The sequence below is a fragment of the Lithobates pipiens genome, unplaced genomic scaffold (assembly GCF_037356315.1).
Source record: "Lithobates pipiens isolate NorthernLeopardFrog02 unplaced genomic scaffold, aLitPip1_a1.2 Scaffold_19, whole genome shotgun sequence".
Taxonomy (NCBI): Eukaryota; Metazoa; Chordata; class Amphibia; order Anura; family Ranidae; genus Lithobates; species Lithobates pipiens.
The window spans coordinates 247,242,301-247,257,378 of NW_027507764.1; the positions used below are offsets into that span (position 1 = coordinate 247,242,301).

The window sequence follows — 15,078 nt, forward strand, 5'->3', positions numbered from 1 at the left end:
TCCCAGATGATTGCGCGGCCAGTCACGGCGGGTGCCCACAGTTAAAATGCCGGAGCCGCCGAGTCGAGGGGGAGACGTGCGGGGCTTCGATTCCCCTCGCATCACTGGACCTTGGGATAGTGTAAGTGTCCGATTTATTAAAAGTCAGCAGCTGCAGTATTTGTAGCTGCTGACTTTTATCTACTTTTTTTTTTTTTTTTTTAAAGCGGCTTGACTTACTAAAATTGGAAAGTGCAAAATCGGGTGCAGCTCTGCATAGAAAATCAATCAGCTTCCAGGATATTTTGTCAAAGCTTAATTGAAAAAGCTGAAGTTGGCTGATTGGCTACCATGCTCAGCTGCATCAGATTTTGCACTCTCCAGTATTAGTAAATCAAACCCTTTCTCCCTGGCAACAGTTTGTCCTATCACCTCTCCTGCTTTTCTTTTCTCCCTCATCTGTGCTCCCTCAGCAAAGTCTGTGATATTTATGTTGCTTCCTTCCCCTTAATAGAAGCAGTTTATGATTGATTATCGAAATGGTGCCAAGAATACAGGACGATTAAGGCTGTGCAGAGCATAATGAAACAGTGACTTTCTGAATTTTAAACAGTATATGCATCTATTTTAAAAATTTTACATGGCTATATCTGTAAAAGGGGCCAACCTGAAGTGATCTATCAGGACTTCATTTTGACTTCATAAGACCGGTTAAGTTCCTCCACCCCAAACGCGCATATCCGTGTCTTTATGGGCCTTGCTTTGTGCACTGGTCCAAATCATTTGGTGGAGGGGCAATTTATGGTGTGGGGTTTTTCAGGGGTTAGGCCCGGCCCCTTGGTTCCAGTGAAGGGAACTCTTAAGGCGTCAGCATAACAAGACATTTTGGACAATTTCATACTCCCAACTTTGTGGGAACATTGTGGGGATGGCCCCTTCCTGTTCCAACATGACTGAGCACCTGTGCACAAAGCAAAGTCCATAAAGACATGGATGAGCAAGTTTGGGATGTGAATGAGGCCTTTCTCGGCATGTTTCGCTCATTTGCTTCCTCAGGAGTAGGGTGCATAAGATATAATACCATAGCTCATCGGTACATGAGGGGACCATTAGCTCCCAAAAAATTTCCAGGGGCATCAGCGGGGTAGACATCACAGCCACCAACAAAAACCCACCTACAGATGATAATGATCCCAACACTGCTGGGGGTTTAATAGTAGGTAAATGCCCCCTGTGTTCACTCCACCCTTTAGAATAATGGGTTTAAACCAGGCACATACTGCATTTTAGTGTCCCAGGGTGCATGGTTGTGCCCATACAAGTCAGCCAGATCTCTGTCCTCTCGTGGGCATACTAATTTGTCTGATATATTGGGATGTGGTGTCATTCACTGTTTTCAATGGCATATGTTTATTAGTTCTCCATCTGTAGTTTGAGAACTGCATTTTCCTGTGAAGTAACTACATATCCCATACTTCCACAATCCCTGGGTCTTTCAGTGTAGTGCTAGTGCAGGTAACAGCTGCACAGTAATTACCGTATTTATCGGCGTATAACATGCACTTTTTTCCCCTTAAAATCGCCTGTTCTTGTCGGCTGAGTGTGGCCGAAAGCCGCCGAGAGCGACTGAGAGTGTCCGAAGGCGGCCGAAAGCCATCGAATGTCCGAAGGTGCCCAAAAGCAGGACATCCGGCTCTGCTTCTCGGCGGCACCATTTTTAAGTAAAAAGCTGAAAAAGACCCTGACAAGGCTGCAGATGCCCCTGACAAGGCTGCAGATGCCCCTGACAAGGCTGCAGATGCCCCTGACAAGGCTGCATGACAAGGCTGCAGATGCCCCTGACAAGGCTGCAGATGCCCCTGACAAGGCTGCAGATGCCCCTGACAAGGCTGCATGACAAGGCTGCAGATGCCCCTGACAAGGCTGCATGACAAGGCTGCAGATGCCCCTGACAAGGCTGCATGACAAGGCTGCAGATGCCCCTGACAAGGCTGCAGATGCCCCTGACAAGGCTGCAGATGCCCCTGACAAGGCTGCAGATGCCCCTGACAAGGCTGCATGACAAGGCCGCAGATGCCCCTGACAAGGCTGCATGACAAGGCCGCAGATGCCCCTGACAAGGCTGCATGACAAGGCCGCAGATGCCCCTGACAAGGCTGCATGACAAGGCCGCAGATGCCCCTGACAAGGCCGCAGATGCCCCTGACAAGGCTGCATTGATGGGCATTTAAATGTAATTTTTTTTTTCCTTAAAATTCCCTCCTAAATTTGGGGTGCATGCTATACGCTGGCTCGTGTTATACGCCGATAAATACTGTAAATCTGACAGACACAAGCAGGAAGAATATTCAGACAGAGATCTCACAGTGTTAGTTTTTTTTTTTTTTTTATTATGTTGGCACTCCCATATTTATGATGCAACACACCTAAATGCAGCTAAGCACATTTGCAAACCACAATTATCTGCAGGAAATATTTCAGCTTTTTCAAGTGCAGATTACTGGTGTTTAGCTGCTGTCCGATACAAACATTTGTTTGAATGTAGCCTAAATGTTTCTTAGGATACCTATCCATATTTATTGGTTATAACACCATAAACAAACATAGTAAATCTGCTATATTTTTTCGGTAAACCTGTTATGAGCAAAATGTTGCCTGGCTGTTGTGATGACTCACTGGATTCATTACTTAAAATTACTGACCTAGTACAAGTTTGCAGATTAAGTCAGAAGTCCTCATCTGAACTCCTCTTCTCCTGGGTTAGTGTCTCATAACACAAGTTAAATGATCAGCATGGTAGCCAGGGTGCAAGCATTTTCAGAAGGAGTAGTCAGCAGTTGCCGTCTCTATTTCCCTTATTACACAGTTACATTAAATGATGGAACCTTTATACTTCACATTAGTCGATGTTTACTTTCTAAGATCGTATGCTTATTTCATTTTTTTTTTTTTTAAACCTTTTACTATACAGGGGTTTCTTAGTAAGAATCTTCAAGAGGAAGCACTTGGTAAACTTGATAAAAGAATAAAGACAACAGTTGAACAATTTATGAAAGTACTGGAACAGGTTGATTCTGTGGTGAGTAAAGAGATTACTAAGATGTACTTTATGGTGGGAAGACTATGATGAGGGCTCTATATACTGGTGGAACAGATTGATTCTATGGGGAATATAGACATTCCTAATGGTTATGGTGACTAAAGATATCACAAATATGTTTGATGGGAAGATCTGTATACTGGAAGGGATTGATTCTCTGGTGAGTATCATCGATGTGCATGGTGAATATATCCAACACTAATAAGTGGAAGACTGTAATAGGGGCTCTGTAGCTCATTAATGCTTTTTTAAATTATTTTTTTTGTTTGTCCATCTATCTTTTAGGAATAAAATGCACATGTTCACTGACTTTAAAGGATAAGTTAACCGATGTACAAAAATAATGCACATCTTTTTAAAGGTAAAAATTGTGCATTTATTATTTTTAGTATTAGGAACCTGTAAAGTATTGCACCAGCGATCAGGAGATTTTCTGGGGTGAGGGTCAGCTGGCGGAAGCTGCAGCACTGGCAACATGTTACACGTTCCTTCCTAAAATTTAGCGAAACGTAGCATGTTCTCAAAGGTGAGCTTATCCTTTAAAGCTGGTGTCTGGTGGATTATAGACACAAGGTGGTGGTGGTGGGTGTCATTAATACTAAAGTTGAACTTCAGAGAATTCTGCAGATCAGCTGTAGGTTAATATAGTTGGCCAACCCTTTTGCTAAGTAAACTTAGAAATAATATGATATGCAGCTCTGAAAATTAGGGGCCACATTTAGAGGTTCCAATTGCCTCAGGGCCCATTCAGACTTCTGCATTTTAGTAACGCGCATTACGACAACACAGGTACCTTAGTGCATTTCAGTGTCCTTCATTTTTCATGGCACTCCAATGCACCAAACCAATACACCTACATTAAACATAAGGCAATGTGCTGCCTTGGGTTGTGGTGTGCTTGCTCTGTTTTAGGTGCATTATGGTGCATTGGTAGCCCATTTAAATGGGCCCATAATGTTTTCTCACCACTGCTGTAAGGAGGAATCTTGTATCTTTGTAAGCAAGGACTGTGATACAAAGTTATTAGTCATAAATTAAAAACTGTTTATACTAAATGGTAAACAATGATTGGTAACCTATTTTTATTTTTTTTATACCAGGTAATGCCAGACAATTTTAATGACTGTAGAATGAAGAGGAAGGCATTAGTTAAAAAAGTGCAGGTAAGAGACAGTAGTAGCATGGCATAATCACTGTTTCCTATATGCAGCTCATTGATAAACACACCGTTTCCTGTATATTGGTATATGTTTTCAGTATATTGGTCTTAAAGGATTCACTAATATCAAAACCAAACCACATACTCCCACAGCTACTTTTGCATACCTGTTTGTAAGTGCTTTAGAGGAGTTTTAATTTTAATGAAATAGAAGGACCCTTATGGAAGCATCTGAGTTGTGGCAAGGTCCCCAGACCACATTTTTCACATGGCGCATGACCACCGATGTCCCACTGAGCCTTGCTTTTACTTATGATTGAAATGTATGCATATTGTATTCTAAAAAGTGTAATATCAAACAGCGGCTCACTGCATCGACTGTATTGGGGTTAGGACACACTACAACTCCTCCCATGTGTGCTTCAGCAAAAAGTTAAACCATTAAAAATAAAAGTGACTGTTCTAACCATCGCTAGTAGTTTTAGACCTCATTCATACTTGTATTTGGAATCAACTAATATTTCCTGTGGGAGACTTAGCAGGGTTTCCTGCGAGTGGGAAGCCCCATTCAATGTAATGAGAGACTGACTATGCCCACAACCATTTGCATGTAATTAAACATGCAGCAAATGTCTGTGGATGATCAGCTCTGGATGCAAACAGTCTGTGTCCAAGGCCAATCATCTACAGTTAATTGTTGCTACTCATGGGAAGCCCCACTAAGGCCGCGTACACACGGGCGGATTGTCTGTCCAACTTAGTCCGCTGAACCGTGTTTCAGCGGACAATCTGCTCGTGTGTGGGCTTCAGCGGACTTTTTCAGCGGACTGTCTGACGAACAAAGTCTTACGGAATTTCCGAAATTTTGTCCGTTCAAACTTGGTTTTGTCCGTCCAAAATTGGTTTCAGCGGACAGTCCGCTCGTGTGTAGGCAAGTTGGACGAACTAAGTATGGCGCATGCTCAGAAAGGATTTACACGGCCGAAGGTTGCATTGCAGTGTATAGGACGTCGTTTTTCTAGTCCCGTCGTACGTGCTGTACACGTCATCGCGCACGCTTTCAGCGGACTGTCTGCTCATCGTGTGTGGTCAAGTCCGTTCATGCAAATTTTGAACGGACTGTCTGTCGGATTGTCTGACGAACTTAGTTGGGCAGACAATCCGCCCGTGTGTACGCGGCCTTAGTCTCTGACAGAAAATCATGGCTGGCCCTATAGGCAGATGTGAATGATACCACATAGTTTTATGCCAATTCATGTTACATAGTTGCATAGTAGGCGAGATTGAAAAAAGACACAAGTCCATCAAGTCCAACCTATGTGTGCGATTTTATGTAATTTTTTACATTGTATATCCCTATATGTTGTGAGCCTTCAGGTGCTTATCTAATAGTGTTTTTTTTTTTTTTTTTAATTATCAATGCTCCCTGCTGAAACCACTGCTTGTGGAAGGGAATTCCACATCCTTGCTGCTGTCGGTAAAGAACCCTCTACGCAGTTTAAGGTTAAACCGATTTTCTTCTAATTTTAGTGAATGGCCGCATGTCTTATTAAATTCCCTTACGCAGAAGAGTTTTCTCTCTATTGTGGGGTCACCAGTATGGTATTTGTATGCTGAAAAGCGTCTCTTCTCCAGAGAGAATAAGTTCAGTGCTCGTAACCTTTCCTCATAACTAATATCCTCCAGACCCTTTATTAATTGTGTTGCCCTTCTCTGGGCTCGCTCCATTTCCAGCACATCCTTCCTGAGGACTGGTATCCAGAACTGGACAGCATAGTCCCAGGTGCAGCCGGACCAGAGTCTTGTAGAGCGGGAGAATTATCGTTTTATCTCTGGAGTTAATCCTCTTTTTAATGCATGCCAATATTCTGTTTGCTTTGCTTGTAGCAGCTTGGCATTGCATGTCATTGCTGAGCCCGTCATCTACTAGGACCTCCGGGTCCTTTTCCATCCTATATTCCCCCAGAGGTCCCCCCCCCCAGGAGTAGATTGCATATATTTTTTCCACCCAAATGCATTCTTTTTAAATTTTTCCACATTAAACCTTATTTGCCATGTAGTTGCCCACCCCATTAATTTGTTCAGATCTTCTTACAAAGTTTCCACATCCTGTGGAAAAGTTATTGCCCTGCTTGGCTTAGTATCATCTGCAAATACAGAGATTGAACTGTTTATCCCATCCTCCAGGTCATTTATAAATACATTAAATAGGATTGGTCCCAGGACAGAACCATGGGGGGGACCCCACTTTCCACCCCTGCCCATTCCGATTACTCCCCATTTACCACTACCCTCTGAACTCGCCCCGGTAGCCAGTTTTCAATCCATGTACTCACCCTATGGTACATGCCAACTGACCTTACTTTGTATAGTAAATGTTTATGGGGAACTGTATCAAATGCTTTTGCAAAACCCTGATACACAACGTCTGAGGGCCTTCCTTCATCTAGATGGCAACTCGCCTCCTCATAGAATGTTAATAGATTGGTTTGGCAAGAGCGATTCTTCATGAATCCATGCTGATTACTGCTACTGATACCATTGTCATTACTAAAATATTGTATATAGTCCCTTTATCATCCCCTCCAAGACCTTGCATACAATTGATGTTAGGCTAACTGGTCTGTAATTCCCAGGGATGTATTTTGGGCCTTTTTTTAAATATCGGTGCTACATTGGCTTTTCTCCAATCATCTGATACCATTCCAGTAGACTGTCAGTAAAAATTAGGAACAATGGTCTGACAATTACTTGACTGAGTCCCTTATGGATCCTCGGGTGCAAGCGATCTGGTCTCGGTGACTAATTGATGTTAAGTTATTCAAGTCTATTCCTAATTCTGTCCTCTGTTAGCCATGAGGGTGCTTCCTGTAACGTGTCATGAGGATCAACATTGCAGTTTTGGTTACTGAAGCCCCCCGATTCCCATGTGAACACTGAGGAGAAGAATAAATGAAATACTTTCACCATCTCTCCATCCTTCGTAACCAGATTACCTTCATCATTCTTTATTGGACCAATATGATCTGACCTCTTTCTTACTATTTATGTACTTAAAGAATTTCTTGGGATTTTTCTTGCACTTCTCCGCTATGTGCCTTCAGTGTTCTATCTTACCCGCACTGATTGCACCCTGACATTTCTTGTTGCATTTGTTGTAAGATTGGAATGCTGATGATGATCCCTCAGCCTTGTATTTTTTCTTAAGGCCTTTGCTTTTATATGCATTGTTACATTGGAGTTAAGCCACCCAGGACTTTTATTAGCTCTTTTAATTTCCCATTGGGATGCACTGGCTAATGCCCTTATTTAAGCTGCTCTTAAAGCATACCCATTGCTCCTCTTTGCAGCTTTGTTCCTAAGATTTTATCGCAATTTGTATCTTCTAGCAAGGCTCCTAGTTTAGGGAAGTTTGCTCTTTTGAAATTCAGTGTCTTTGTATTCCCCTTATGTTTCCTATTAGTGTGATTTATACTGAAATTATGACCTGTGAGTGCTGTTTCCTAAATTGCTCCATATTTCCACATCCGTGATCAGGTCTGTATTGTTGGTAATCAGTAGGTCTAGTAACGCTTTGTCTAGTTGGTGTGTCTACCATCTGACCCATGAAATTGTCCTCAAGACATTTTGGAACTGATGAGCCTTAGATGAATGCACAGTTCCTTCCACCCAGTCTATGTCTGGATAATTAAAATCCCCCATTATGATGACTCTCACCTTTGCTGAAAAACTTGTAAATGTAAATTTGTAGAAAAGTATGAAAAAGGGTCCACATAGTAAAAAAGGTTATTAAAGTGCTGTTAGGCCAGCCATATATGAAGCAATTTTCTTTCCTGCAAACACAAGAAAATCGCTCGATTTCCCCTATCAACACAGACAGTGTTGGCAGGGGAATCCCTCCTGCTGAGCCATTGTGTTCTCCAGGTGGGGGAGTCTGTCCCTGCTGGGAGAACATTGATTATTGCTAGCGACTAGAACGGCCACATGGAATAATTTCATGTAAAATCCGGCAGATTGGTTGTACCCAAGTTGATCTATCAATCAACTTGGTACATTCAGCCTGCCTATACATGGTTTGAAATTGAATCTCGGTTGGTTCAGCAGGAGTCTGCTGAGGTTTGAACCATGTGTGGGCTGAATGTACTCAAGTTGATTCAAACCATCTATGGCCGACTTTACTTCCATAATCTCCAGGCAGGAAATGTACAGCTTTGCAGCAGATTCACAAAAGATACCGTATTTATCGGCGTATAACACGCACATTCATTTTAAGAGGGAAGTTTCAGGAAACATTTTTTTTTTTTAAATAAGGCAGCTAAAACTGAAGTATTGGCGTATAACACGCACATGCTATTTGCACCTGATTTTCATGGTTAAAAAGTGAGTGTTATACGCCAATAAATACAGTAATTTGCATAAAAAAACTCTATACACTGAAATATGAATCCAAACATATTGAAGAATAATTTTTAGCGTTTTTATATACACCCAAATATAATGCTCTAGTTTTTGCGACAGTACTTTTTTTAATTGCATATAAAATATAAAGATAAGTAGCAAGTACTTCTTTTAAATATGAAAAATTTGAAAATGTATTACATGTGTATAAAAATTGGGTACACCATGCATGTACCATCAAATCTTATATTATTTAGAATAATATATCAATAAATTATATATTAATTTATGTCTATGTCCCTGTAATCTGATTGAAGTATATTTCTTGTCCTTGTTTCACGAAGGGATTCCTTGCTCAATGTGACACAATGGAAGGAAACATCAGTCAAGAAATTGACAAGCTCCACTCTAAGAATTTGGCTCTGGCAAAGTAGAGGTTCATATACAACATGTGGTGATGGGGTAAAATGGTTGCTCTATGAGCAAGTATATGTATACAAATAGATTTTTGCTCTCTGTTTGGAAGATATATATGTACTGTATATAGAGATATTTTGTTAATATTAATTGCTGTGTTTTGCCTGTGTGACCTCTGCTGCTATTTTTGGTGTGTGAAAACACAAGAAAATAGGTAAAACTGTCATGTACTACATACTTGTAAGACAACATCACCTTGGCACTAATATTATGTTTTTAAAAAAAATGCCTATTTTATTTGTAATAAAGACTTCTAGGCTTTATTATAGGTAAGTTATAATTGTGCAGCCTTAATTATTTCATGGGACTTTCTGCTTGGGCCCATTTTACATGTCTATACTTAGAAGATCTCCGCCCAACTCGTAACGTGAACCAAATATCTATACCAATGTTTTCAAATTTATGCTTGTGAGTTCTGCTGAGGTACATTTGTAAAAATTCCTGCATGCTGCAGTTTAGAACTTTCCTTTTTTTTATTTTCTTTTTTTTAAAATGGGAAAACACACCAAAAATACAACACATAGATGGTAGGTGACCGTGGGACTAAAATTTTGCTAAGAGCATCTCTGGTAGTTACAATAATGGAGCAGCTAACAGTATATCGTAAGAATCAGACCCTAAGGGGCTGGTTCACAGTAGAACGTGGTGCAGGAAAGGCACATCCCATGCGCGTTTCCTGCATTGCACATTAATGTGTTTCCCTTGCGATATGTGTGCAGGTTCCATCAATTGCTAATGGCACCCCAAACACAGCATGTTTGTGGACACCAAGCTACATGGTACAATAGTCTACTTTTGTCTGGAAAAGTTGTACTTGCACTATTTTTCTCACATTCTGGTATATTTTGGCAGCCCATTGAAATGATTGGGCTGTCAAAACAAGGAAGGCACAAGGACTGTAGAGGAATGCGTGTGTTCTAGTATTAACCCGACCCTCAAGCTTATGCTTTGAAAAAAATGCACATTTATAAACTACAGTGCTATACTTTAAATCTGTTCAGTGCTTTTCTTGGTTTGGGACTTTGACGCAAGCAAAGTCCTGTTCAAATAAATAAATAAGAAACAGAAATAAATATGACTGGCCTCTGCACCAATTCCAAGAGTGTTCTTTGCAGCATTATGCCTATAACATTCTGTGGGACACCACAGGCTCCACACCAATGCCTGCAGCATTTTATAAATGGCCCAGGTTGAATGCATGGTTTTAACATCTAGGTGCACAATGTGCAAGGCTATTTCCTTTTTGTCCTTTTCTCCTGAAACTATTTTTCATCCAGGCATAACTGCAGTGTCCCAGACTACTCCATTACCTGGGTTGGTTTCACACTCTTGGGAACAATAGAAAGAAATCACCGCTCCAGGTGAGTGCATGGACAAACAATCCCTCCACACATTGAGAGGTGCTGCCTGGTTCTTGATCACAGCAATGCAGAGACAGAGATGATTTGGGTGCACTCCAACATAGTATTGGATAAAACAATGTTTATTGAAGTCTTGAAAATATAAAACATACAGACATCACAGCTCCATTACACAGGGCAAGGCAGTTATTGCGTTTCACACAGAATGTGCGTACTCATAAGTACAATCTGTGTGAAATGCGTTAACTGCCTTGTTCTGTGTTATGGAGCTGTGATGTCTGTATGTTTTACAGTATATTTGGAAGACTTCGATAAACATTGTTCTATCCACTACTATGTTGTTGTGCAGCCAACTCTTCTCTTTATCTCTGGGTTCTCACTTTTGCACTGCAACAATGCGTGCATTGAGTTGCTGAGGTGCCATTCATTCTTAATGGCACCCCAGTGCACTATAGCAATGGACGTGCCTTGCAAGCACATCGCCAATCCCAATATTCCCTGCGCACACATTCATGGAAATAGCTGTAATAATGTTGGGTGCTGGAATGACCACCGGCTGGAAACCACAGACATTCTGAATAGAGAAATGTCATCCGCACACCAAGTATTCCTCACTTGCTTGATGAAGGGGTCCTGTGTGGCTCCGAAGTGTTGCTGGATGTGTACCGTTTGAGCATGTAAATAAAGCTTTGGACCCTTCTGAGGTATCCTTGGTGTGCTGATGACATTTCTCCATTCAGATTGCAGCACATCACAACACACTCCTGTGCACTGTGGGGTCTCTGCATTCTCAAAAAAAAGTACATGCACCTTTTTTGGTGCGTAGGGCAGCACATTCAAATTTTTGGCCTACCCTAACACAAGTAATGTAGACATCCTTCTTGTTTTACTGCATCGCAAAAGTGTAAACCCAGCCTTAAAGCGTATCTTCACCTTTTGTTGAAAACGACTGTTATCTTTTTATGAGTTATATGCATTGCAAAGATTTTGGCAAACTTCATTGCAGAATCCTACGTCCTGGAGAACTTTCAGTTTACATGGTTTACATTCACTGCTTTCTTGAGTCAGTCGACCTAACTGTTATGATCACCTGATCTGTTTGATCAGTGTTGTAATAAGAGAAAAAAAAACAGTCATCTTGAGCAGTAACTTCCATTTGTAGATGACTTCTGTAGACAAACGGCACACAGAATGCCCATACTGTTGTCCTAGCTACAAGAAAGGGATTGTTGGAAGTTATTGTACACTATATTTCCCTACCTTTAGCCTTTTATAATTTTTGTAATAACACAATTACTTTAAGGCACTCTGAGCTGCTCATTTTATCATGTATAGGGGGAAAAGGACAAAAATGTTTAGTCATAGTGGTATGTCTCATTTCACCCTTGTATTGGCTACAGTCATTGATAGCAGACTTGGGCAGATGAAGCATAAATAGAATTTCACTATGCATGGTTGCCCTAATCTAAGGCTGGACAAATCCTTGAAGAGGGTTGTTGGTCACTTCAAGCCCAAATCTGGGCACAGTCAGTTTACAGAAGGTATATTCATTGAACTCTCAGTCTCCTCTTCTGCCACCTGTCATAATGTATACTTGTTTTCAACTGCAATTTTCTTGTTTACGTGCAGGAGGAAGTACAGCTCCTGCCAATGGCCAAAAGGAGAGGGACGTGTAGATGCGACTGCAGTGCTGGGGTCTATGAGAACTGCATCGCATACAGCCATAGCAGCAGGAAGTATAGCAGGAGCTGTACTTCCAATCCCATATAAAAAAGAAAACTTACGGTTGAAGAAAGTGTACATTATGGCAGGTGGTTGAGGAAATTGAGTGTTTTAACTACTTGAACTCTGTTTAATTTTCCTGGAGTTGGGCTTGATGAAATCATGACAGCATCATTTTAAAATGGCCTGATTGTTTCTAGGGTGCACGCTATAGCTTTTGTGTCTACTCCTGCTTAATCTTTTGCCTTGTAAACATAAGCAGAGCATTGTCTCCTTTCTAAAACAAATGTTCCTGGACCCGCATGTATAAAGAGTGAAGAGTCTATATTGGCAATGGAAACCAATCAACTTTGAGTTGTGAAGAATTAAAAGTGAATAAAAAAAAAAATCTGCCTGTTGGAAGTAATACAGATTCCTTTCTCTACTGTCTGTAAAAAATGTGTAGTTCTCTTCTTCACACTTACTGTATATGCTTTGAAATTCACAACAGTTTTGTTAATGTTGGCAGAATGTTTTACTGAAATATGTTTGTGAACATTTTCATAAATGTGTTTAATTAAAATTATGCTGGCAGCTAATTCTTTTATATGTAATTTATTCAATGCAATGTGTGTATGTTAGCTGCCTGGTAGCCAAATGGAAATTAAATGACGTTTGTCCATCAGTGCAAATGTGCTGTATTATTGCGAATGGTCTTTTAAAAGGTGTTTTTTTTTTTTTAATATATATATATATTTTTTTATTTTTCACAGGAACCTGACAGATAGAAAGCAGGGACCTAGGTTTGGTAGGTGGATGATGCAGAGCTCTGGTTCTCAACTTCTAGCATTTTCAGAGGGCACCTCTGAGGAATTGAATTTTGGAAGCTGTGCCCAAAAAATAGGCATTCAGAGGGCAAATAACTAGTTACCAGTTAATCCTGTAATCTTCATGCATCTAATTGTTTCCCCATTATACCATGGTTTGCTCTACACTGTGGGGTGTATTTACAATGCAGAGCTGGACCATATTTTACACGCTTCAGTTTTAGTAAATCTCCCACTGTGTCTTTCCTTGGGGGCAGCCATCTTAGTGGAGGTACGGTTTTAATTCTTCATGTCAGTGCCTCCACCAAGAATGGTAAGCAGCACAGTATGATATCACCAAATTTCATTCCAAATCAGGTAAGACTAAAAGGTACGGCATTGCCTTCGATCTCACACTGCAGATGAAAAGCTACGAGAACTGTAGGAACAGCGGTACTAGGCATCCTCATGAATTTTGTTTGAGCAGTCTTTACATCACAGTGAATTCTTGAAATACTGGCAATTAAAATGAGAAACTGTATATAGAGCTATGGTGCTAAGGTGACTTGATGTACCAGCATCACAATCAATTAGTAATGTTGTGTACATAAGTAAAAATAATAGGACTTTTTGGTTACTCATAAGTCTTGAATCATGTAACAATATATTTGAATAAAACACAACACATTTTATTTAACTACCAATTAAAATGTTAAAGTAATCATGTACATCACAGCATTACAGCCACCCAAGGGGGCGCATCATAAGGTTATATCACTTGTCAAGAGAAGGGCTCAAGAGCTGCGTCCAGGCACCATTAAATAACCAAATTAATGAATAAATCACACAAAAATTTATTTGAATAAGGTGATAAATTACTTGAAATCCTCGAAATATTCACATCGATTGAAACTAGATATGCTTAAAAGTGACTTTAAGGCAACAGTCCATCCAAAGCTTGCAGAAATAAGTCCTAAGTATAAGTTCTTATCAGGACACCATGGTGATTTCACACAGAAAACAGCAAGCAAGTGCCCGTCACCGAGAAATGAATGCGATTACCAGACAGTAAAACAAATGAGGCTTTAATTGTGAACCATGCGGGTCATTACTCGTGCACCAAAACTTATGGATCGACCTTCCACCGGTATCTATGTTGTCAATGGGGTTCCCCATTGACAACGTCATCTATGACGAAACACGTCTGGAAAGGCACGCAGTGATGCCACCACGCTGTACGAGGGGAGGACGGACTCCCGAACGAATGCTGGCCGGCTTTTTGACTGTTCTTTATATGCGGTTTCTGATGCAAGTTTTGTAAGTGCAATTATTTATTTGTTTTAATAAAATGTCCAATCGGTTTTACACTGTGAGGGCCTCCTCCACTCTTTGAGTTACTAATAGTGCTATCCGTTTGGGATTGTGGATACTGTGAGATATAAGTGACGCCGCAGATACCGGTGGAAAGTTGATTCATAAGTTTTGGTGCACGAGTAATGACATGGATGGTTCACAATTAAAGCCTCATTTGTTTTACTGTCTGGTAAGTGCATTCACTTCTCGGTGACGGGCACTTTCTGTTTTTTGTGTGAAATCACTGTGGTGTCCTGATAAGAACTTTTACTAAGGACTTATTTCTGCAAGCTTTGGATGGACTGTTGCCTTAAAGTCACTTTTAAGCATATCTAGTTTCGATCGATGTGAATATTTCGAGGATTTAGAGTCATTTATCACCTTATTCAAATTCATTTTTGTGTGATTTATTCTTTTATATAATATTAATTTGGTAATTTAATGGTGCCTGCCTATACGGTTTAGGAGATATTTACAAAAAGACAGGCACCGCTGTCTACGGCGCATGCGCGGTAGACAGCGGCGCGCAGGCGCACTGAGCAGGCCGCAGATCACGGTGATGTGCCGCTCGTGTCGGCTCCCGTGCGCATGTGTGGGAGTGACGTCATCGCGGCTCCGGCGAATCACAGCGCCGGAGCAGCGAGACCTGGAAGTCACTCTGGGATACATGGCAGCGGTGAAGATGGAGGACCACTTCGGGGGCTTCGTTCTCAGATAAGTTATGCATACTAGCTCATTATGCCT

The 15,078-nt window shown here is 41.0% G+C and overlaps 1 protein-coding gene across 1 annotated transcript in view; it reads left to right on the top strand.

The window, feature by feature from the left end:
• Positions 1–12,867, top strand: part of BAG1 (BAG cochaperone 1) — a 38,257-nt gene extending 25,390 nt beyond the window's left edge. Inside the window, exons 5-7 of the mRNA XM_077491889.1 lie at positions 2,951–3,058; positions 4,180–4,242; positions 8,981–12,867. Coding sequence (XP_077348015.1) covers positions 2,951–3,058; positions 4,180–4,242; positions 8,981–9,070 — 261 coding nt within the window. The 3' untranslated portion in view covers positions 9,071–12,867. The remainder of the gene's footprint in view (positions 1–2,950; positions 3,059–4,179; positions 4,243–8,980) is intronic.
• Positions 12,868–15,078: the final 2,211 nt, after the last annotated feature.